At 44.0% G+C, this 24,562-nt stretch overlaps 1 protein-coding gene across 1 annotated transcript in view; it reads left to right on the forward strand.

The window, feature by feature from the left end:
* Positions 1–24,113, forward strand: part of DHX15 (DEAH-box helicase 15) — a 54,700-nt gene extending 30,587 nt beyond the window's left edge. The window contains exons 6-14 of the mRNA XM_088450615.1: positions 837–1,004; positions 2,104–2,190; positions 4,277–4,426; positions 5,269–5,377; positions 7,905–8,096; positions 11,856–11,978; positions 13,565–13,755; positions 22,384–22,553; positions 23,537–24,113. Of these exons, the coding sequence (XP_088306741.1) occupies positions 837–1,004; positions 2,104–2,190; positions 4,277–4,426; positions 5,269–5,377; positions 7,905–8,096; positions 11,856–11,978; positions 13,565–13,755; positions 22,384–22,553; positions 23,537–23,654 (1,308 nt within the window). The 3' untranslated portion in view covers positions 23,655–24,113. The remainder of the gene's footprint in view (positions 1–836; positions 1,005–2,103; positions 2,191–4,276; positions 4,427–5,268; positions 5,378–7,904; positions 8,097–11,855; positions 11,979–13,564; positions 13,756–22,383; positions 22,554–23,536) is intronic.
* Positions 24,114–24,562: the final 449 nt, after the last annotated feature.

Consider the following 24,562-nt stretch of genomic DNA (forward strand, 5'->3'; position numbering starts at 1 on the left):
AAAGGTAAGTTCTTACCATATCTCTTGTTATTTGTGATCAAAGAATAACCAATGACACTGTAGTAAGGCAGCCCGTGTATCTCACTTCCTCCTTTTCCCTTTAATTCTGACAGTCGTTACACCACCCCAGTATGCAGGTATCGGCACTAAATGGGCTGGTTGTACATACTGTACCTATATATCACCAATGCGTGGCTTGCTATCAGCATCCTTATTGCAGATGGGCAGACAATTCGTTGTTGGAATATCCCATAAACATAATAATTGGAGCGCTCTTAATATCCATTTACTTACGTTGTCTTTGAGGCTGGACTCCTCCCATTATATGAGCAGCTAGGGTATTCTACATGATCTGCTACTTACTGAGCGCTGTCACTACACTTCCTTCTATTCAGGCCAAGCTGCGGAATTAACCTTCTACCTTATACACAAGCTTGTCATTTTAGTGAGTGCATCCTAAATGTGACGGAACTTGTTCATTGCTTATCGTTTGATAAGTTTCAGTAAAGTGATGCTGTTATTGAAAATGTATGTTGTCCTTGGATACGGTAAAAGCAATTGTCTGTGACATTAAAACACAATTACCGTTTGTGCCTCATGCCCTTACTCGCCCTTGAACATGAGTTTTTCTTCCCAGATTAGGTCAAAATTGTATTTAATATTCATAGTGAGAGCGTTTCAATAAGATTTGTTTAGGAATAATTGGAATAAAATGTGGGCCATCTGCAAGAAGCAGAATGCATGTTACATATGTATACTGTGCTTTTCTTCAATGTATAGTAAATATCTAAGTACAGAGGGTAGTCTTTCAGCTAAACACATTTTGTGTTTGTCAGGAAATTGATGAAGCCTGTAAAAGGATTAAACGTGAGATCGATGACTTGGGCCCTGAAGTTGGAGACATAAAGATCATCCCCCTGTATTCCACTCTTCCGCCCCAGCAACAGCAGAGGATTTTTGAGCCCCCTCCACCTAAGAAAGCCACTGGTGCAATAGGAAGGAAAGTAAGTACAATAGCTTGGGCTGGCATTGAAATGATTTTCTGGGTATCGTATGCACTCTTTTGTATGTTGCACTTTGTTCTGAGGGTTTTTCCTTTACATATTTAAACTTGCTGTCCGTGGATGAACCGTTGGTAATAAAAGTATCGGTATTATTGGTGAGGAAAGTATAGTATAGATTTTAATCTCAAAATGCATTTTATATGCATGTTATATATTCATTTTACAGCGCAAGCGTTTTCTGCAGTCACTGGATTTGGAAACAAAATTCAAGATCTCGATAACAATATACAGTGTGTTTCTGACAAGGTCATAGGCAGGACTCCTTTCTAATTTAATGATCTGTATCAAGATCAATCTGTGAAGTGTACACAGCATCGCAGTGTTTGACCTTTTTCTTACACTAGTGTGAATCTGCTTTCAGGGTAGCACTTAGTTTATATACAGTATTACCTTATTTTGGATCAAGAAATGCATGACATTTAGATGTAAATGAAAAATGTCCTATGCATACAGGATTGTACACATACCAAAGATACAAATTAACTTCAGTTTTAGTTATCGGTGTTCATGAGCATTGTGTACTTTAGGGAAAACTTATACCATGATCAATTGGTGGCACGTGATTAGCTTCTGTAACCATTATGGGGTCATTCAAATTCCACACGAAGGGTGCGAGTTGCAGTTAACAGAGTTAAAACTGTGGCAACGGCACAGCATCTCACACCCCTCACGGCCGGCTCCGAGCCCTAATTCACATCATTTTGTTCCGAGCCCTATGGGACTGCGAGCACTTCTATGCAAATTCAGGCCGCCATCAACTGCGCCTGTTGTCACGATGACTCTCACCCGCGAGTACATCGCGTGGAATTGGATTGACTCCTGTATAGGGATCATATTGTAGAAGATCGTCGGGATGAAATTGATGGTGTAGGCGGATTGTTTTTGTTTTTAGTGAGTCTTACATGCTTTGCTCAATTTTTTTTTTTTTATTACTACTGTCAATTTTATATAACTACAAAACTTATTGGTGAGATTTGTTAGTGTGTATACTGTGTTTATATAAGTGATAAATGTTTGTTGTTTTTTACCTTTCTGTTAGGTTGTGGTTTCCACCAATATCGCTGAGACCTCGTTAACAATTGATGGTGTTGTATTTGTTATTGATCCAGGATTTGCAAAGCAAAAGGTATGTTGGTCTTCTATTTTAATACAAGCTTTTGCAACAGCGGGGTGTCCTGCCAATGAGAGCATTAGGAACCTTTATAAGTGGCACAGAAAACAGAAGTGTCTTAAAGGATATTCAAAAACAAAAAGAGCACATCTCTGTATTTCTTCCCAGACCATGGGCTATGGAGGTTACTTTAGAATTGTGGCACTTAAACATGCCCAGAGGACAAGGTTCCTTATTAGGACTGTGTTTACTTGGCATTCTGTATTTTAATTTTTTCTTCTTTTTTTTCCCTGTATCTTCATATTTGAATGTATATGATTGTACCACTGCAGCCGGCTGTCTGTAAAACAGTGTGCTCCAGCCGTGTCCTGCACAGGGACAGTCCTTCAACGGGGACCCTTTCACTAGATCTACAGGTCGTGACTGGGACCCCACACTATTAGACAAGTGCAGCAGCGCTGGACTGCATAACAAATGAAGTGACTCCCAGTTCCAGTCCCAAACAGTGCATGTTTTCCAGGTCTCTTCATAGAATCACAAATTAAATTATTATCTCCACCTGTGGATCTTTTAAAGTGTGTCAGTGAGTAATGAAGACACGTGCACCTGCTGGGTTACCTGGAAAACGTGTACTGTTGGGGGTCCTGAGGACCAAGTTTGAGAACCTCTGCTCTAATTTATTGGTTCCCTCCAGTGGTGATGGTGCAGCACATTCTGAAAAGGATAGAAAGGTTTTGGGTAATACTGATGGCATCAGACTGGCTAGGACGGTTTTGTTACACGTGTGATATCAGTAGGTCCATCATGGCACCTTCCTCTAAAACGGGACCTATTAAGTCAGTGGTCGTTTACCATCAGGTATTAGTTGGCTAGCTTTACTTGTGTGGCAGTTGAAGTAGTGATGCCTTGTATGAAAGGGGCTATATAAGCATAGTCTGACCTGAGGCATCAGAGTTGGAAAGCCTGCCTCAGGAATGTATTATCATATTGTAGGGGAAGACTTGTGTCTTGGTGTAAAAAGATTGTTCTATACTACTACTATTTAGTTTAGCCCGGTTACTCCAGCCTTGTAGGATGATTTGGATGAAGAGTTAAATGTCTGCACGCTCTCTGCCCTTTCCCAGAAGATGATGGTAATTATACTGATTTGCAGGACTTTCTGCATAATTTGATGCATTTATCGATACTCAACAGTTCTCCCATCAACACCTAGGGACCAGAGTTTTGTGTTGAAGTCTTTTAACACAGCCTCCTATTGAACCATTGGATTCATCAGATCAGTGACATTTCTGCTCATTCTGCAGTGTGACATCATTAGCTACATCCCCCGTCACTCCTGCAGTAAGGCCGAATGGCGATGTCGCTAGTGACCCACGGGAGCCTGCAAATCATGGGTATACACTAGACGTACCCAATATGTCGCTCCCATCTGTGGGATTGGAAGTCATATCATCTAGTGTGTGCTTTGCCTAAGTGGTGTCTTGCAGATCTCCTTCTCTTTAAGGATTGGCTTGCTTCAAAACACACTATAGCAGGATGGATCACTTCTACCACATCAGTGAGCAATTTTCAGGACCGCACAACATGCTGCTTCGACTAAGCCAATGTGTTGTGCAGTTGCGTGCTCTTCGGTGTATATGCTTACATAATGTTATGGTTCATTGTCAGAGGATGCCAGTTTTGGCCGAAAGGCTCTGCGCACCCCTCAATTTTATGAGCGTTCTTACCTGAAGTGGCAACTATGGACTTTTCTCCCATTGGATGAAAGAGAGAAAAGTTGAATGGTCTTATTTTCAGGGAGAATATTTTTCAGGATTGTGGAGCTTGGCAGAAATATAAAGGGTGTAGAGGGAAGAGAAAAGCAAATATGTGTTTTGTTTTAATTTTTTTGTTATTTTTCTTCAAATTGTCAAAGTCCTAAAAGAACCTCTATATCCCACAGTCAAGGGTCCTCAAATGTAGTCAGATAAAATGTTTTATGTATTTGCTGAAAGCATAAAAATTATTAGTGTCCTTTTTATTGCTGCGTTGTTACAGTATGTAATAGTTTAAGATGGTAGCAATGTTCTGGCATTCTTGTTAATCTGCTTGTTCTATACAGGTGTACAACCCTCGTATTCGAGTAGAATCCCTTTTGGTGACTGCTATCAGCAAGGCATCGGCACAGCAAAGGGCAGGCCGTGCCGGTCGTACCCGGCCGGGAAAATGTTTCCGGCTTTATACAGAGAAAGCATACAAAACAGAAATGCAGGTATGTGTGTTCATTTTATTTTATCTAATTTTTGGTTCTACATTAGTCCAATTTACACATTTGTAGGCTGCAACAGAGATTTCACTGGAAGGGCTTTTACTGTTCAAATAAAATTAAATCAATTTATTTTATTTTCTCAAAGTAAAAAAAAAACAATCATGAATGACCTTGCTAAGCCTATAAGTACTTATGTCTTTTTTATTTAAAACATTCCCAGTATCACTACTCATGATACTGATTTGATAGTCACTGGCTGTAGGTTGATGACTTAAATATGTAACTCCTACTGTGATAAGGTGTAAAGGATGTATGCAGTGATATACATTAGTTGCCTTGATTGTTCCTTAAAATGAGTGTATTATGATATATAAACCTAATGATCTTTGACTGACAGATATTTTAGCGATCATGATAATGTGCGTGTTTTGTATGTCCTATTGCTGTATCATAATTAGCGCAGCTGGACATCGCAACCGCTCATCCCCGGGACGTGAATGCGGCTTTAGAGTCCAAATATGGTTATCCAATATTATATAATATGTATAATTAATATAAGTACAGGGATAATAAATATAAATAACTGTGCCAGGAAGAAATCTGTATCTAGAGTAAAGAAGTACATTTTGTCACAAAAGTGGAATGTTTTTTTTCCCATTGAGTTCTTATGGTAATTCATAGGGGACTGTGCATCCTTTCCTGATCAGTGGATGTGATGAGTCTGTAAATAGTTGTCTGTACACACTACTGTATATAAGTATGATGTATTCCTGTTCCAAGACAGTGGCGGGAATCTGGTTAGATGATGGCGTGTGTAATGTAAGTTCTGTATTTCTCCTGTTTAGGACAACACATACCCTGAGATCCTGAGGTCTAATCTTGGCTCCGTCGTGTTGCAGCTCAAGAAACTTGGTATTGATGATTTGGTGCACTTTGACTTTATGGATCCCCCAGGTATGATTATTTTTGAAGTGTACAACCTATTAATTGCATTGTCATGCAACACGCATGGAAGCTGCTTTTATATACTTAATTTTTATTATGTAAATATAATAAAAATTATTTGCAATAAGTCTATTTATGCCCGATTAACTCATTCTTATAGCCATCAAACACTATATTCAGTAAGCATAGCTATCAAGTTCCCTGGTCTTGTCGGCCTGGAAACATTCTCTTGACCTTTTTCGCCTATTGTCTTTATTGATTACTCTTGTACCAGTTGAAGATTGAATTTTTTTTTATTTTTTTTTTAAATACCTCATAGCTGTCCCAGAGGCTGTGATTTACAGGCGGCATTCAGATATAGCTGCAGCCCTCAGTGAGTCTGCCTGTTACTGTGTGTATGACAGGTGCTCTTCAAATCTTTGAAGCACTTTTCACCAATGGAAATTGTTTTAGCTATATTGCATTCGGGATGTAGTTATGAGACCGGCAGCCGCTATGCCGCCGGTGTTGAGACCGACAAGGGACTTAAGATAGGCGTCGAAATACCAGGGTACTTACCTACCGGGATCTTCTCCCTACGGGCTGCCGGCGTAAGCATATGAACTAGGGATGTGCAGGCTCGGATAGGTTCGAGTTTGCACGTGGAGTTCGGATTTTTCCCTCCAAAAAAACGGAACTCAGAACGAGGCAAAACGTCATCTTACATGGACGAACATCATCATTCCTGGTCTTTTGTCCAGGAATGATGATGTTCGTCCATGTAAGATGACGTTTTGCCTCGTTCTGAGTTCCGTTTTTTTGGAGGGAAAAATCCGAACTCCACGTGCAAACTCGAACCTATCCGAGCCTGCACATCCCTAATATGAACCAGCGGCTATTCAGCCACCGGGACTTCATACCCATTCCATTGCATTCATGTGCTGAAAAAAACAAGGATGCTCAATGTATGAGTAGTAACCTCTGACGCGTGAATACGATATATGGCATCTCCTATTAAGATAAATGCAAATGTCAATAGTGAAAATCTAAATTAGAATTTGTGAATTATTTCATATAGCAACTTTCTCTCAGTAGGACTTAAAGCAAGTTACATATTTTCTGCAGAGGGGGAGGCAGCCATTTTTGGCGCTCTCAGCTGCTGTTCTAGGACACATTAGTCCTTGCCCCATTGTAGCTTATAGTCTAACATTACACACACCGGCCTATTTTTTTGTTAAAAGACCTTTACCCAACCAACATGTTTAGACTTTGTGGCAGTAAACTGGAATACTTGAATACAGAGAGACCATATAAAATCCACACAGATGGGGCCTTGATGGGAATCTTACCCAAGAGCCCAGTGCTGTGTCAGCAATGCTAACCACTGTGCAGAACATTTTACACTGATACTGTAGACTGTTTTTACTTTGAGTTCAGTTAGCTGGTAAACCCCTCTGGTCAGCACGGCCATCCTCATCCATCCTGTACCTTACCTTCCACTACCCGCACAGCTGCCTACATTCTCAATGCAACATAATTGGAAGGCATGCTGGTTCCTGATTTCATTTTTTGTTATGGTCTTATGATAATTATGTCTGCACCATCAACACAAACATTAGTAACCCTTCATAACATATAGCAGGAACTGTCACCCTCTTCTGTGTAATGCTGCACCTTCCCCAATCTGTTCATACCCTATAAAAGGCAGAATACCTGTTTTAGGTGCCGCAGCTCCAAAACTCCTAGATGTAGTGAGCGCAGTGGCAACCCCCTCCTAGCATTGCTCATGGATATTGCAGCCGTTGTTTACCTAAATTGTTACGAACGTTACTTTAAATTTGGGTAGTGAGCCCCATTAAGCTTACAAGAAAGGAAGTTTTTGTGTAATGATGTATAAAAGGTTATAAATGTCTTTAATGACTGTTTACAAGGTTGATCTCTTTTGGGTGGACAACCGCTTTACTAGGATATAAATGTGTTCTCCAGAACAGTCTCCTATATCTTCTGTTATTTATACTATGATCTCTTGTAATGTGAAATTCACTATTGTGTTCCCTCAACTGGTTGTGGAGCAGCACACAGTCTGATGGGAGCACATCATTCTTAAGTTGCTTGTAATTAAGTAGTTTGCCGTTAGCCATGTAAATCAAGCACATCTATTAAAGTTCTGTTTCGGCTGTGAAATGAAATACTGACAGGAACAGTTGACTGCTCTGAGCGGGGCCACAAACATCTGTTCCAGTAAAAATATCACTCTAAAATAGAAGATAATGTAACCGTTTGCAAAACTGCTATGATGCAGTAATGTTGTTTTTATGCAGGTATTGAACCAAGCAGGTATATAATAACTTGAGCTACGAATGTTGTACAGAACCTGCTTTTCTTGAAGCGTAGATAGGTAAGTTCAGGCTAAATGGCTTTTTGTGTGAGCTCAATGACACCATCACCGCTGGTAGTTTTCATTTTTGATTTGTTCTGTGTATTCTCCAGCATGGAAAGAGTAATTATCATATTGGTTGGATCTAAAAATATATATATTTTTTCTTCTTCCCAACAGCCCCTGAAACATTAATGCGTGCCCTGGAACTGTTGAATTACCTCGCTGCCTTAAATGATGATGGTGACCTGACCGAACTGGGATCTATGATGGCAGAATTTCCGCTGGACCCTCAGCTTGCCAAGATGGTTATAGCCAGTTGTGATTACAACTGTTCTAATGAGATCCTATCCATTACCGCTATGTTGTCAGGTAATAGCAGGGCACGTATAAAGGAAATGCTTATTTGCCCCAACACTCTTTAAAATCAGCGAGGCACTGAATCAGTACCGAGTAACAGAACACAGCACACAATATGGCAATGAGCATCAGTTACGGAGGTCTTACATTCATTTCATGTATAAGTATTGCAGATGTTAAGGTTGCTGGTTGTAGTCCAGGCTGTCGGGGTTGGATAATCAGTGCATCAATTTTGTTTTGTTAGATCAAAAGATTCAAATGATAGACAACCTTATATAAAACTACTAATAACAACATTGACGTCTATAAAGCAGAGATTGAGCTTTGTACATGGTCTGTAATTCTGTCCCACCTGTGGTCCAGGTGTATGGGATAGAAGCTCTTGTAGAGACCATTCATCATCTTTATTGTAATAGTGTTAACTCTAGCTCCGGCGGCAGGCAGGGTGCCGGAGCTAGAGTTTGCACTTCCGTGCGCGCTCGCCCGAAAAGGGGGAATGGCCATTGAAAAGGGGGCGTGTCTATAGGACGCGTCCCCTTTTCGGCACTCTTGGGGGAGTGCCTGGCACTTATGGACACGCCGGGCAGCCCCCAAGCGCTGCTGACAGGGAGAATAGATGCTGGGCGCATGCGCCCGGCGTGTCTTCTCCAGCGGTGACTGGGTCACCGCATATTTTCCCACCCGCGGGACACTGCGACCCGCGGGTGAAGACTGCACCCGCAGGCTGTGAGGGCAGGGCGCTTTTTACCCTCCAGAAGGAGGGCAGGGCGCCGCGCCCCACTAAAACAGCCTAGCTAGAACGCTATTGTAATACACCAGTACACAGCATCTATAAAGCAGGGGTGGGGAACCTTTTTTCTGCCAAGGGCCATTTTGATTTTTAGAAAATCATTCGGGGGCCATACAAAATTATTCTTAAAATTTGCCTTCTATATTTAGTTAAAATAGTTATTAACTCACCCTTAATGCGATGGCTGTAAGTAACTGCTTCTCTTTGGTATGTTGCCAGGCAGAGTCTGGAGGGGCAGTCCCTATGGATGTGTGACAGGCAGATTGATAAGGCAGCCCTGGGGTCCTCTGTCCTAACCAGCCTGATGACAGCACTGACTGTACACACCCCCTGCTGTGCCACCACTGCCTGCTTGCCCGGCCTGTTAGGGTGAGACCCTGCACGCCCCTGCACTAACCAGCTCAATGGCAGCCATATGACAGCCCTGATTCCCCCCCCCCCCCCCCCCCCTTGAGAGCTGCCTGCCTGTCGCCGCTGATGGGGAGAGAGCCCTGCATGCCACTCAATGACAGCCCTGACACCCTGCACTAATCCGCCCGATGACAGCCCTGACACCCTCCACCGCTGCGCTACCTCCCGCTGCTGATAGCCGATGACAGCCCTGACACGCACACCCTCCCCCTGCTGTGCTACCTGCCGCCACTGATAGCGCAGCGGGGGGAAGGGGTGTGTCAGGGCTGTCATTGGCTACCAGCCGCCAAATACAATCCTGACATCCCCTCTCCCCCACTGCGGTACCTGCCGCCGATGACTATCCTGATATCCCCGCTCTCCCGCTGCACTACCTGCCGCCGCTGACAGCCGCTACACTACGCTGATTCTGCTGCTGCCGGCCGGGCCGGATGATTTCACCTTGCGGGCCGTATACGGCCTGCGGGCCAGAGGTTCCCCACCCCTGTTATAAAGGAAGACCAGACCGTTCTATGGGGGAGATTCAATTGTTAGCGCCGGCATCTGTCAGTGCTGGGCACCCGACGGAGCAGCTCCAATTGTTGCTCTATTCGTGTGTGATAGCCGCTGGCACCGGCATTGCTGCTCGCCCACTCCTGAGGAGGCAAGTAGAAAAGTGCAGTAAGTCCTGTCTCTGGGCGACCAAACCGGGACTTTAGACTGGTTTAGCCGTTGTACATGGTTAAACCCGGTTGAATTAGGTGAGATAATTTAATGGGCGCCCAAAAACAATTGAATTACAACATTAGGCGCCCATTGATTAGCGCGCCTTAAAAACAATTGAATCGCCGACTATATGTGACAAAGCAGTTCTTCTCCTTCCTCAATCCTGATCAGTCATCCGCCTTGGAAAAACGGCATTGGCAATTCTCCCTATTGAATCTATAATCTGCTAGTTTGCTAACATAAGGGCTGGGTGCACCTTGTCGGGACAACTTGTGGCCCTCTAAGCTGGATGCCTTGTTCTGCAACTGATAGAGAGCGATGGGTTGGCTGTCGCCAATGTAAAGCACCCAGAACAGTTACCTAGTTTTGTGCTTTATTGAAGCACGTTCTTCCCTGCACCTTATGTATGAAAGTGTCATTTGCACATCTTGAAATGTTTCACAATCTTTATAGTATAGGAACTATTCTAACTCATTTCAGTATTGCACGATAGTCGCTTTTGGTTTGTGGTTCCTTTCTTTGCCATCTGTGTATTATAATATGATGTGTACAGCTTGCCAAGTGGCAGATAACCAAATTAAACCTGTTTTTTCCTTTTCCGGAAGAAGTTCTTTATTAGCAATTAATGCTTTTTGCTTTTATTTTACTAAAGTTAAGAACATTCTTTTTGTTTGCTGCGGTATGTTAATATTTTATTTAGACATACATGCTCAATAATAAGACTTTTTTTTGAGGTGTCTTTCAGATGAATCAGACTCAGAGCAGATGGGCAGGGCAGAGTCTACTTATACTGATGCTTTCTCTGTGGAGGTGGTAGTAGCCTAGTCTGTGTGTATGCAGCCCCAGCACTACCATAGCTATTTCATTGTATACTGTACACACAAAGCCAGTTCAAACCTTTTTTTATTTTTTTATTTGTGAATCAACTTCCCTAAAGTAATTCATGTTATCGCTGATCCTGATTCCAGTCAGCTGAACATATTCCGTTTGGCCTCTGTAATCACGAGCAAGTAATGTGAAAAATAGCAAATGTACAATAAGCCAACCTGCAATCGCTTTACTAAACTCATGTAAGTTAGATTGTAAATGTAATTGTATGTTTGCCGTCTACCTGGTTAATTGGCTTTATGGACTATTCTTATTGTGATACATGTAGAATAATTGTTATTAGGTGTATATATAGATATGAGTGCCTACACTAATATGAAATAATTTATAACTGGATATATTACAGTCTACAATACAATGTCATGTTGTGTTACTGAGAATGTGTAGGACGTGGGATGGTTATATATATATATATATATATATATATATATATATAGATATATATATATATATAATAATTTTTTTTTTTTAATTTCTCTAAACTGGCAATCCACTGCTGCTGCCACCTCCACAGCATAGAGTGTGTTTATTCAGTTGATCGGAAAGTATAGCCCTTAGCGGCAGCAAGACTGCATTTTTAAAGGAAACACAAAGCGTTTAGTTCTAGAGGTTTTTTTCATCCTATAGCCCTAGATACCGTTTTGGAGAAGGCAGCCATTCTAGATCATACTATGAGACCTTTTGACTCTAATCTATACCACTGCCCCCTTGGTGGCTGTCATGTCTATGCCCACAGTAATAAGCTCTAGCGAATATAATCAGGTGCTTTGTAGTTTTGAAACCCTCTTGTCTTACAGATGTGGTTAGGTCTTGATGTACCAAAGAAAGGTAGCATACAGCCCAAGATGCAGTTGGAGGTCCATCCTGCCCTGCCCTATGCTCTGTGAACTGACCTAGCTAGGCCTTGTTCCTCTGTCAGTGAATGCTTGACTCATCGATATGGGCATTTGTGTTGGGCCCATACCAACCTTGTTTAGTCCCACAGTGTTTTATTCGACCCACGGAAGTCAAGAAAGCTGCAGATGAATCCAAGATGAGGTTTGCCCACATAGATGGCGATCATCTGACGCTGCTGAACGTGTACCACGCTTTCAAACAAAGTGAGTAGTATTGTTTTATACACTAAACGTAAAGCAGCTGGTTCCGACAGAATGTATTTGATTTGGTTTCAGTGGAGTCTAGTGGAATTCCAGCAGATTACCTGGCCAGAATAACCTATCAGACATGTCAGAATCCTGTGTAAGTAGTGTGTTTTCCCATTCTACTGTAAAGCTGGGTACACACTACAATGTATGAACTGTCATACAATATATCGTTCCATCAGGGATCAGAAATCAATGACATATTGTAGGGATCATACACTGTGTATGCCCGATCCGGCGTTTGTGATGATTGTTCATTGCGTTGTCTCATCTGCTATTCTGCACAGCAGATGGGAAGATGCAATGAGCAACGCCATACTGCTACATCAACTTGTAATGATCTATTGCGCCTTCGTACGTTGCGTGCATTGTATCGTTACAACACGTTGTTCCGTTGTTTGGTACCCACATCGTATAGTCAGTGCATTCAGGCTATTTGTCTAAAAGGTCCAGTGATACATTGACTTATTTAATTAATTTAAATGTCATTAAGACTTGTCAGTCTCTGCATATAGCACACAGCTGTGTATGACTTCACAAAAACTATTCTAAATCCTAGAAATCTGCAAACTCATTCAACACTGAACTGTATTATAACCCAGTGTGAAACAAACTCTACTATATAGAAGGCCCTGGATAAAATGCATAGATGACAGCCAGAAAGCGTATATAAGCCGAAGACCTATTCAGTCATATGCAGGGTACATACTAGACGATATGTTGTCTGATCGAGTCCCAAACAAAGATTGTCCATTCCAAATTGGCTTGCCTATGCTCACTTGCTCCCACATAAGATTTTGTCCTTATGAAAGCTGTGCAGGTATACTATAGCATCAAAAGCAAAATGAAGGAACCTGAAATCTATGGCAGTGTCTCTGGGCACAATAAACCTCTCACTATCTACAAAGCAACACGCATTTGGCTTCCCTATAGTCGGGATGATCTGCCCACTACATATAGGGTTTAATTTCTGGAGTTTCACTTATTATATAAAAGAATCATGGAAAACTGTTTTACTCCTTTTTTGCACATTTTTCTCTATATAAATAGCCCATACAATAAATATATTTATTCCAATTTGCCATCAAATTAGTCTTTTCTGTCCCTAAAGAGAAAAATGTGCCATTTGCTTTAATATACTTAATATAGGAAATCTATTTCCTGTGAAACAGGCACTTCTCCAAAACATTAAAATTGGTCTGGTCATAATGGGGCGAAGACCCTCCGGTCCTTAGTTAATGAAGTGTCTGTTATTTTGTTACCAAGCTGCAGGATGATTGATCTTCTTTACACTCCGTGTGCCCATTACTCCGGGTCCATGCAGGTCTGCTTTGTAGAGACACACAAGAAGGGAAAACTAGACCAAACCCTGGGTCATCTGTGTTTGTTTTCTGAAAATGTACACCGGCATATATAATCGCTTAATGCAAATGTGCCGCCCTGGTTTCCTACACAATATGGGAGCTGGAAAATTATTACTTGGTGTACACTGTTTATGTTGTGTCTTCTCTGATCGAGGTTTCTGAATCTTCTTCCTCCACCAGATCATGAGTCGTCTCAGTGGTGTTATGACAACTACATTAACTACAGGTCCCTGATGTCTGCAGACAATGTACGGCAGCAGCTGTCACGAATCATGGACAGATTTAACTTGCCGCGTAGAAGCACAGACTTCACAAGCCGGGATTATTACATTAATATTAGAAAAGCTTTGGTTACCGGCTATTTTATGCAGGTACGTTCCAGCATATGTAAAAAGATCTTTGAATTCCTGCCTTTAAGGTTAAGTTCAGATGGGAAATAAATTGCATAAACGATTAAGAGAGTCACTAAAATCATATAACAAGGTCTTTTAGGAATTCATATGTGAGAACTAGAGGGACTTGAGAAAGTACAAGCAATTAACTCCACATAAATGGATCTTGGCCTCCCTACTGATCTGTGATATGAGCACATTAACTCCTGATGTGCCTGTTGACTCGTGTTCTTGCTTTGCCTCTTGGATTAGAGGAAATTATAAAGCATCTGGCGCGCTGTCAAGTATGTCCTCTTCAATTTAGATGAATATTGCTGAGACACCTACCTGTAGGCTCCCGGGGATTAACCATCAAGGTCTGTTCCAGATAGTTATTTAGACCAATGACATTAACACTTCTACGTTATATGGTTAATGTGCTAACTTACTAACCTAAATATTTAGCCTATAAAAAGTAATATTGGGTCCTTATGGTTGTAAATTAAATTTTTAAAAGGTTGTTGTAAATTGTTACGTGAATTCATTGTTAGAGCTGCAGCTTCATTTTGCATGGTCAGCCGTGGGATTTGGGGAAAGGTTGTGCATACTGACATTTAAAGGGGTATACCCCTGTAGTGTTCCCGTTAGGCCCATTTCTACTTCAGGGTCCATAGGGGGTCCACAGGGTTGACCTTGGGGGTATAGGTTGGGAACCAAATCCGGGCACCACGCAGTTAAAGCTTTTAGCTCCCAGGATGCACTTGGGTCCACTCTCCCTATAACCCCGCCCCCCAGCCAGAGGCACCTCAGTTTAAGTTGGTGCCCGGCCGGAGTTGGGTCACCGTTACTGCAGGGGGGCTGCTTAGCAGCCCCTAAGCTTAAAAGAGTTTTGTTTTATTATTTTTTACTACTCTTCAGAGCGGCAGCATCAGACTGTCCAATGGACGTCTGAGCTGCCGCTCCTACACCCCGCCGGCGCTGCGACGCCAGTACAGATCTGGGGATCGCAGCGGGACCCCAGAGTCTGTACTAGCCGGGCTCTGGAGGAATCCCTGGGCTGCTGCCGGATCGACGGGGACAGGTAAGTCGCGTGGTCACCGCTTGCGGTGATCCACGTCTGAATATGCAGCCTTATGCCTCCGGTCTCTGGGGACAGACCGGAGGCGCTAGCGGTGGCGGCGGGCTCCCCCTCCATGGAGGCATACCCCGCGTGTCCACAGCCCACCAGGGATTATAGCGGCAGCGGGAGCCGGCATCCCGGGGGGTCAATTGCTAGCCAGGGGAGGAAGTCTTCCCTGTCTAGCGGCTCCTCCCCTCAGCTCAGCGCGCCTTTCAATAATACAGTCTGGCGTCGCTGAGCTGCTTCCTCCGCGGGCCACGCTTCTGAGGTCTCCAGTGGCCATTTTCTCTCTGTGGTGCTGCAGAACTCTTAGGATGTCAGTGAGCCCAGTCCCCCTGCGTACCTGGCCATTTTGGGTGAGTGTACACAGCGCTATAGCCTTCCCAGACACTGAATCTGGGCAGTTGAATGTAGCGACATTGTGCAGTATATTATATGTCATGCTTATGTATGTATATATATTTTTCTGCATTGTATGTGACTTATGCTAGTGCTGACTGTCTGCTTTTTCTCTCACCTGTCAGTGTATATCTATCCCTTTTCTTTATCTGCCCTAATACAGGTGTACCTGGGGTGGTTCTGAGACCTCACATATATATATTTGTTAATATCTGTGAGGTTTGTCACATACTGTTGCGTGCTGCACGTTGCCATATTTTAGATGGAACTGTGAGTTGCATACGCTGATAATGGGTCCCTGCAGCTAATCTTAGCGTCAGTCAGGACCGGTATGGCGCTGCTTAATATTTCCGTCATGATAGTCAGATATATCTGACCAGGAGATTGCACACGATACTGCACCCATTATTGCTATCCTGCAAGTCATAGCCTGCAGGAATTAGTGCGGAGGATTTTAACTCAGAAAGGTTTATGTATGCGGCACCATCTGGTGCGGGGCCCCTTGCACGACCCCCTTAAAGGGCGTTGTTTCTCAGGATCCTCTCCTTTGAGGATCGCCTGGCGGGCCCCATTGTCGTCACTCGCTTGGAGTTACTTCACCATACTGCCCTTTTGAACTCGGGGTATCTCGCAATTTCTTGCAATTTACCCCTGTGCAACAGACTGTCGCTCCCCGCCGGGGTTTTTCACAGTACATGAATTACCTCCGATACCACATCGGTCTGTCTTTCCCCTTGCAGGGATTACCACAACGGCCACCCTGGTGGATGTCGTTTTATACGAAATACTAATTGGCGTGATATACGCCCTGTGGTTACTGACCAGTGGCTCTGCCGTGAACTGGATGGTATATTCGGCTCTTTCCCTCTCACATGGGGGGAGCCGATTTCAAGTATTATTATCCCTGCTTTGGGGCTGGTAGCCAGGCTCATTCTGGATATAGAGAATGTCGATCCTGCACCTGTATCATACATCTCCCGTTTTCTGCCCAAGGGTGGATCTCATAGTGGGAGTCTGGCTGTCCCCAGATACGAGGAGTCACAAAGGCCTCCTGTTTCCCATTCCCTGAGGGTCCTCACAAGTAATGGAAATCCCCTTCTGGGATGGATTTGTATGTTAATCATCGGGTTACAGGCATTAATACGCCTCCCATCCCGGCCTGGACGAATTTTACGGATCCGTAGGTGGTAACTTTGCCTGAAATCAATGTACTCGTTTTCAGGGCCTGTTGCCCGTCCTACCATGGCCATCGCATGGTGATGCTTTTGTGACGTTTTTCCCCTCCAACACGTCTGAGGTTCAAATATCTTTTTGCCGCTCACAAAATATGCAGTGGTCATATGTGGGATTACCTCATGGGATGCCGGTCTTCTAACTTTCAGGGTTTTGGCGGCGTCTGTATCCGCCGCAGTACCCTATGGCTGCGTTATGGGAAAGCAGAGGTGCACACTCCTTCCATGGGGAAGTTCTTGTTTGGTCCTGACCTTGACAAGATCGTTGCATCATTGGCAGTATCACTAATGGGGAGATACCGTCTTTAGCTACTCCCAGTACATTCGGACTAACTCTGTTAAGTCTTTTTGTCCTCAGGGTCAGCCTAAAGGCCTGTTTTTTCCTAGGCTGTCGGCCTCCATGGGGGCCACCATATCCAGTACCGAGCAGTCCTGGACTTCCGGACGACCCTGTTTCTACACCTGAGGATATACCCTCAGCCTGACGGGACAGGTCTACATCTGGGGAATTTCCAGAGTGAGGTACTGATTCTCAACGGCCTCTCCTTGCTCATGCAGCCTCCTCACAGGCATTGTTACACGGGCCCTTCTTCAGACCTGATCAGGGCCTTACAATCCCAGAAAGCTATACAGTCTTTGTGGTAAGCAGAGCTATTTCGGCCAACCTCACTATCTCAGTGAGGGACTGGTTGTTCTACTTTCTTTTTGGGGCGGTGACCGACTGGTCCTCCTTTGCCTATACTCTGTCTCAAATCCCTGAATCAGATTCCAACGGTGCCTTGACTCAGGTGGAATCGTCCATGCTCCATCATCCGATGTTTGGAACCTGGGGATTTTATGGTATATCCGAGTATTCAGGATACGTACCTACGGGTACATACAGAGCCCTCTCATCAGCATGGGTTCAGGTTTGCTGTGCCACAGCAACACTTGTAAGTTTCGGGCTCTGCCTTTTGGGGCTGTCCTCAACTCCACCGGGGTTTACCAGCTTTATGGATTTTCTGACAGTTCACCTGTTCAGTGTATCCGAATGCTCCTTTCTCTGGACGGTCTCCTGCTTTTAGCAGGATCACCAAGGTACTTTACCGCCAGGTCAGGATAACCGGGGCTTCTTCTCGGCACAGATAATTAGTCAACGGAGAAAAAGTCCTCCCTGCATCCCTCACAGGGTTTTCTTCATCTGGGAGCACTGCTGGATTCTCAGAATCTGAGAATTTTTCTGGCGTAAGACAAGATCTCCACTCTTCAACTTCGAGTGTGCGGATATCTACGCAGTCGACATATGTCATTACTCTTTGTGATGCGCGGTCTACCAGAGTGTCTACCTTTTGGTAGGGTGGAATGTGCTCAGTTCCATTCCAGGCCTTGCCATAATTGACTCCCCTCCAGATGGATCGAGTTTTTTCCATCGGATCGCTGTTCGAACGATGATACTTTCTCCGGAGGCGAGTTGGTCTCTGTCCGGGTGGCTATGGCCATCTCGTCCAGGGTGTTCTTTGCTAAAGACAGTGTCTGGTCCGCATTCGTTTCGGGGCAGTTGGACGTCTGTCGCTTCTGCCCTGCCACTTAACTTGTTGATACTTTAAGCTGTCTTGGACTTTCACTCTGGCCTAACCCATTTGTCACGGTAAACCTGAATAGGTTCAGTCCGACAGTGTCACAACAGTGGCTTCCATCTAGGCAACACTGGTAGTTGGGTGGCAATGTTAGGAATGTCACCCATTCTGACATAGTCCAAGGGTCTTCTCCTGGCCAACTCTGCGGTGTTTATTCCCGGAGCTCTCCATTGGGAAGCGGGCTTCCTCAGCCGTCACGGCGTGCATCCCGGGGACTAGTCTCTTCTCCAAGAGAGGTTTCAACTCCTGGTGAGCAGAGGGGGCCTCCCTGAGGGGATTGATCCCCATGGCCTTCTGACTCGATCACACATTACCGGTGTTACAGTCCAGCTCTAGGAGTACTGAAGCTACCTTCAGTGACTCTTTGTCAGTGAAGTGGTCCTTCCACTTTGTGTACCTGTGTCCTCCGGTCTCCCTTCTTCCTCGAGGTCTTCGGAAGTTTAATTCGAGACGGAGGGGCTTTCCTTCTGGGGGCTCCAGGTCGTCCCAGACATCACTGGTACTAAGATTTTCGGAGTCTCCTCATCGATGCTCCGTTCCTACTGCTTCACTATCTGGACCTGTTGTCTCAGGGTCCTTGTTTTTCCCTGGATCTGGATCGCTTGTCTTTAACTGCGCCCCTACTGTGGTCCTCGGGCTTCCCTGGCTCTGTCTTCATTGAGATGTTTAGAGCAGATAGGCCAGACTTTGCTGGGATCTGCCACGGACTGTGGCATACATAATTCTTATGGTATCGTACCTGTCGATACGATCCTCCGGTGTCCAGGATTTCCAGATATTCTGGCATTCCTTCCAGCTGGCTTGGGTTTCACCCTTGGCCTGGCCTTCCTGACAGTGCGGATCTCTACACTGTCGGTATGGTTAAGATATGGAATTGCTCCGCTCTGGTATCCAGTTCATCCTTTGGAGTGTTTTCTGGATTATGTCTCCACTTGTCCTCCCTAGGGACTCCTGGGGCGTTAGTAGTGGTTCTTTGTTCCCTCCGGGGACAGTCAATGGAACCGCTGGTTGTGATAGCCATTACATGGTCTATTGTTTAAGCTCTCTCTCTCTCTCAGGGTGTTTAAATCAACCAGGAGAGTGTCTGAATTGGGAGCGTTCTCATGTGGCTCCCTCTTCTGGAGGGCATCATGTCAGGGTGTGAGTTGCTCTCGCCCTGTGTTTCTTCTTAAAATGGTTTTTAGGTTCCATATTATTCTGGAACTTATGGTATGGCCATTCAGTTCCCAGTCCTCTCGGCTGGTGTGGCCTCATGGACTGTGGTCCGGCCTCTTTGGCTTTATGTGATCCGTTCAAGTTCCTTATGGTAATCGGACTCCTTATTGGTGGTCTGCGGTTTCTGGTTTTAACAGGAAACGATGGCCGGCCTATAATGAAATGTTGACTGGATGGCCTCGTATGTCTTCCTCAGGGGCCTACCCATGGGTGGGCATTTCTGTCGTTGAGGCTTGTTTTTTTTCTCGGGTCGTGTAACCCTCGTGGGCGGCTCGTCGTGGCGCCTCGGCTGTTTTGCCTTACTAGGTGTCCACGTGGTCTTCTGTCCATACCTTTTTAAGGTTCTAGGCATTGGTTTCCTTTGCCTCTCAGGATGCTTCCTTTTTGGCGACGGATTCTCCTCTCAGCACAGGAGCGTCAACCCTGTGGACCCCCTATGGACCCTGAAGTAGAAAACAAGAGACATGGTAAGAACTTACCTTTGTTATCTCTGTTTCTACGAAGTCCATAGGGTCCACAGGGCGCCCGCCCTGAAGCACCTGGCTTCATATGGGCTGTGTTACTGGTCACCGGTTTCCCGTCTCCTTTTCTGTGAGTATGGTTCTAGAGTGTTCCAGTTTTCTCTCTCTTTTTCTCTCCTCCTCCGGCCTTTGGCTACTTACAATCTGAGGTGCCTCTGGCTGGGGGGCGGGGTTATAGGGAGAGTGGACCCAAGTGCATCCTGGGAGCTAAAAGCTTTAACTGCGTGGTGCCCGGATTTGGTTCCCAACCTATACCCCCAAGGTCAACCCTGTGGACCCTATGGACTTCGTAGAAACAGAGATAACAAAGGTAAGTTCTTACCATATCTCTTGTTTTTGTAAATGGGGAAAAAAGCCCACTACCCCAGGGGTTCCCAACCACGGTCCTCAAGGCACACTAGCAGTCCAGGTTTTAAGGATAGCCATTCTTGAGCACAGGTGTCTTAATTAGTACTGCAGTTATTGTGATTTAACCATCTGTGCTCAAGCTTGGATATCACTAAAACCTGGACAGTGTGCCTTGAGGCCTGAGGTTGGGAAACACTACCCTACCCTATTACGAAGTGCCATGATGATTGGATAATTGGTGCTGATCTAGACACTTCCCTGATACTGGTTACGACGGTTACCCACCTTCTCCAGACAGGCCCAAACACCAGACTAGTAACCAGACCAAGTCCTCCACCACATGGGAGACTTGACAGAGAGCCCTGAGGTCTGCTGGTAGCAGATGCTCCAGTTACATCTGACTGCAGCAGAGACTCGCTGCTTCCCTGTGCCTTCACTCCCCTCTGCTGTCCTGCGCGCCTCTCTCTCTCTCTCTCTCTCATATATTCATATATATATATATATATATATATATATATATAATTACAGTATGGGCTATGAAGAGCCGTGTGGGGGAAGACTGGGGGGCATTAAAGGGGCATATGGGGAGGTTGAATGTGAAAGATTGAAATACTATGCCACACATTAGTGCCTACAATTCATAATAGGCCACATGGCTGTAACGGTTCGTCGCATCCAAAATTTTGCCCTTCAAAATTAAAATCTGCCATCTGCAGTGATCAGCACACTGCCGAAAATTTTTTTGAGTGAACACTATAATGACAGAAGTTTTTCTTTACTGATGTCTTGTTCTCACAACACTAATATGATAAATGTGCTTGGAAAATACTGTACATAGTGTTATTGATCCCTACAGGCAGGAATGTCAAACGCAGCACATAACATTTCACAAGCCATGCATTACATTATATATCATTATATACAATATTAATAAGTACCCAAAATATCCACTCCTGTATAACTTTGTTAGCTAAACCACTATAATGTCCACACTGAGGGAGGATTAACTCTGTAGAATCAAATATAAAGCAGTCATATAAAGGAGACGGGTTCATCACCATTAACACTCAAATCAATGCTAACCCGACCTATTGGAGAGAAAGGAATCCCGACAGTGGCAGCCCACATGGTGCAGAATCCCAACAGCTTTAGGTAAATACCCTAACCCTCCCTTGGTGGTGCCTAACCTCCCCCCGGTGATCCCTAAACCCCCCCCCCCCCCCACTTACCGCACCCTAAACCTAATGGGGGGTGCCTAATCCTAACCCCCCCTTCCCCTAGCCTAACCATCTCACCCCGTGGGTGGCTAAACCTAACCCCTCATTCCCCGGGGAGAGAGGCAGTTACCTACGTGTCTGGATGATTGGGATTCCAGCTGTTCACCTTCAGGATATCAGCGTCGGTATATTGCCGTGCGGCAGGATTCAGGTGCGGTATATTGACGCCCGGCAATATGACTGCATCCCGGGGAGAAATACCCAGAGTTGTCGCACCACAATGCGGACGTGCTGCTACTTTTTACAGCATTCCAGTATGTCAAGTTTATACCGATTTGGGAACCAGGAACCAAACCCAATTCCATTGCTGGGCCTATTAAATGTCAGCGGCCTGGGATGGCGGGGGATATTGGTAGAACAATTTCCCTATCACACTTAGAAATGGCATCTGTCTTGAGGCACAGTCAGGGTGTATAAGCATCATTGCAGCAAGGGGTTAAGGACACAATGCCATAGCTTTCTCGTTTGTATACAGTTGAACCACATTATGCATTTTGAGCAGCTGTGGCTCTGGAACGGACAAGTTTATTTTATTCCAATTTGCTATAATCATTGCTTTTTGTTCCCGGTAACTTATTTTTGTAAACCTCACAGGTAAATATATCTACAGATTGTATTCTATTGGCATGATTAAAAATGGATTGCTGTGTTCTCTATGGGTTTGTGGTTTAGCGATTGCCGTAGTGTACTGTGGCATTACAGTTTTAATTTACCATGTTCATTGTCAACATCTCCGCAGCTGTATAAGTCTTATGACTATTGACTGTGGAAAGATCGGTCTATGCCCTTGAGCAATGAAGTGTAAATAAACTGTTCACTATCTGTGTGTATCTCTTATTGAGAAGCTTTGTAGGAGGTATTATTTTAATTCTAAAAGTTGGATTAATCTCCCCTCATAAGGTGGCACATTTGGAGCGGACGGGCCATTACCTAACCGTGAAAGACAACCAAGTCGTGCAGTTACATCCCTCAACGGTTCTTGACCACAAGCCTGAGTGGGTCCTGTATAACGAATTTGTTCTCACAACAAAGAACTATATCCGCACATGCACAGACATTAAGCCAGAATGGTATGTTTAAAGTTGTAACTTGTATAGTGTGTGGTGGTGGTTTAAAGGAATTGTATTGCTTTAATGAAAGGGTGCAATAAAGAGGAGGTTTCCAGTGGTACGCCAGTCACATGACGGAGCAAGAGATGGACACTATTTAAATGTTCATTCAGTCTTTTAATTACCCTTTTATGTCTTTTTTCATATCATCAGATATTCAGTTTATGATGGAAGTGGAAAGTACGATGGTGGATCAGTACTGTGCAGGGACCAATGGTGCTAATTGTGTTCCAGTATTATATTATCTAATCTGCTGATGAATATATGAAGTGGATTATAATATTATTTGTCTGTGCACAGTGCTGACCCCTTTCCTGTGCTGTAACGAGTAGCTTTCCCCGTACTTTACACTTCTGTAATAACTGAGCTTCTAGCATTAGCATAGTAACATTTTAATGACCGACACCCCCATCATTTAGTGTTAACTCTGTCACAATACAGAAACCAACTTGCAGCTGCTCAGCGTGGTACTAGGCCCCATTAGTGTGTACAAGGAACCAGACTAATAATGATCACTTGTGATGCATGGATGTATTACATGGTTCCCGGCTGCCAGGTCACACCTGGAGACACCTGGTTGGAGTAATATCTTATCTGCATTAAGCTACTACATATTTTCTTTGACAAACTCCATCTGCCATTTTTTATTTTATTTAGTATTATTATGCAGTATAGCAACAGTATGTGTATGGTGAAGATATACTGCTAGAACACTCTTTGGGGGAGGGTTGTTTTATTGGCAAGAAACGTTATAGTAGACTAAACCGGCTTAGTCTCTTAATGTGGAGAGAAGGGTGAATGTATTATTGCGTGTTTCTGGGGTTGCACTAGTTGCGTCAAAAAGCATCACGTGTGTGTGTGTGTGTGTATGTATATGTGTGTGTGTGTGTGTATATATATATATATATATATATATATATAATTTTTTTTTAATTCCTTTATAGGTTGGTGAAAATTGCTGCTCAGTACTATGACATGGGCAACTTCCCCCAGTGCGAAGCCAAGAGGCAATTGGAGCGAATTATTGCCAAATTTCAAACAAAGGAGTACTCTCAGTACTGAGGCTTGGGACGCTCCCGCGCTGCTGAGAGCAGCTCCACAATGTGGACTGATGGATAAATTTGTGTTCTATGTGATGGCTCAGTCATGGCCTTTATTTGAGAGCTTTTTAATTTTTATTTTTGTTTTCTTTCATTACAGTAAATATTACAATCTTTCATAAATGAAACATTTATGGCTCCCCTTTGTGTTGACACTGTAGCTTGTACTGGAAATGTCGATCAATGTTTTGCAGTTTATTGGAAGTAGTTCTATATATATATATAACAATGTTATAAGCATTTCTCTAGAAATGTTTGAATACGCTTCTGAAATATGATGACAGTCCATGTTATGCATGATCGTTGTAACTGTTGACATTCCTCTTAGAAGTTGTGAAATGTTACAACTTGTACATCTGTAGTCCCAACCATCAGCCTCCATGTGGAGGCCTTGGCTTCAATAAAGTCTATTTATACTAAACTAGTGATTCTTGCTGTCTTATTTACCGGAGACTCCAAAGGAAAAATTCTTATCCTTACATCTTGAGAAACACGTATATGCTATATAACCTGCATATGCTATAATGATATGTAGTGACAATAATGTAATAAAGTAATATGAGGCTTATCTGGACCTCTTGCCATCATACTGCCTTCATTGTGGCACCACGTAGCCATGGTTATCGATTCTACGTAGCACCCAGGTACTTGTGGCCTCCTTGTCCCTATGTTAATACAAGTCTCCGCTTGTCTGGGCTGGAATGCTGGGACTTGTAGTTTCGCAACCCCAACAGCGATCCTTGTGTTTAGCTGAATTGCTATGAAAGGTTTGCTCCGCATTGGTGATTTATGCTGCTTTGACTATATACACCTCTGCTTTGGAAACTAAATGAAAAACCATTATCAGGTAGAATTCACATTGTTATAACG

This window comes from Taudactylus pleione, unplaced genomic scaffold (assembly GCF_031769625.1).
Source record: "Taudactylus pleione unplaced genomic scaffold, aTauple2 ptg000520l, whole genome shotgun sequence".
In the NCBI taxonomy this organism is placed as follows: domain Eukaryota; kingdom Metazoa; phylum Chordata; class Amphibia; order Anura; family Myobatrachidae; genus Taudactylus; species Taudactylus pleione.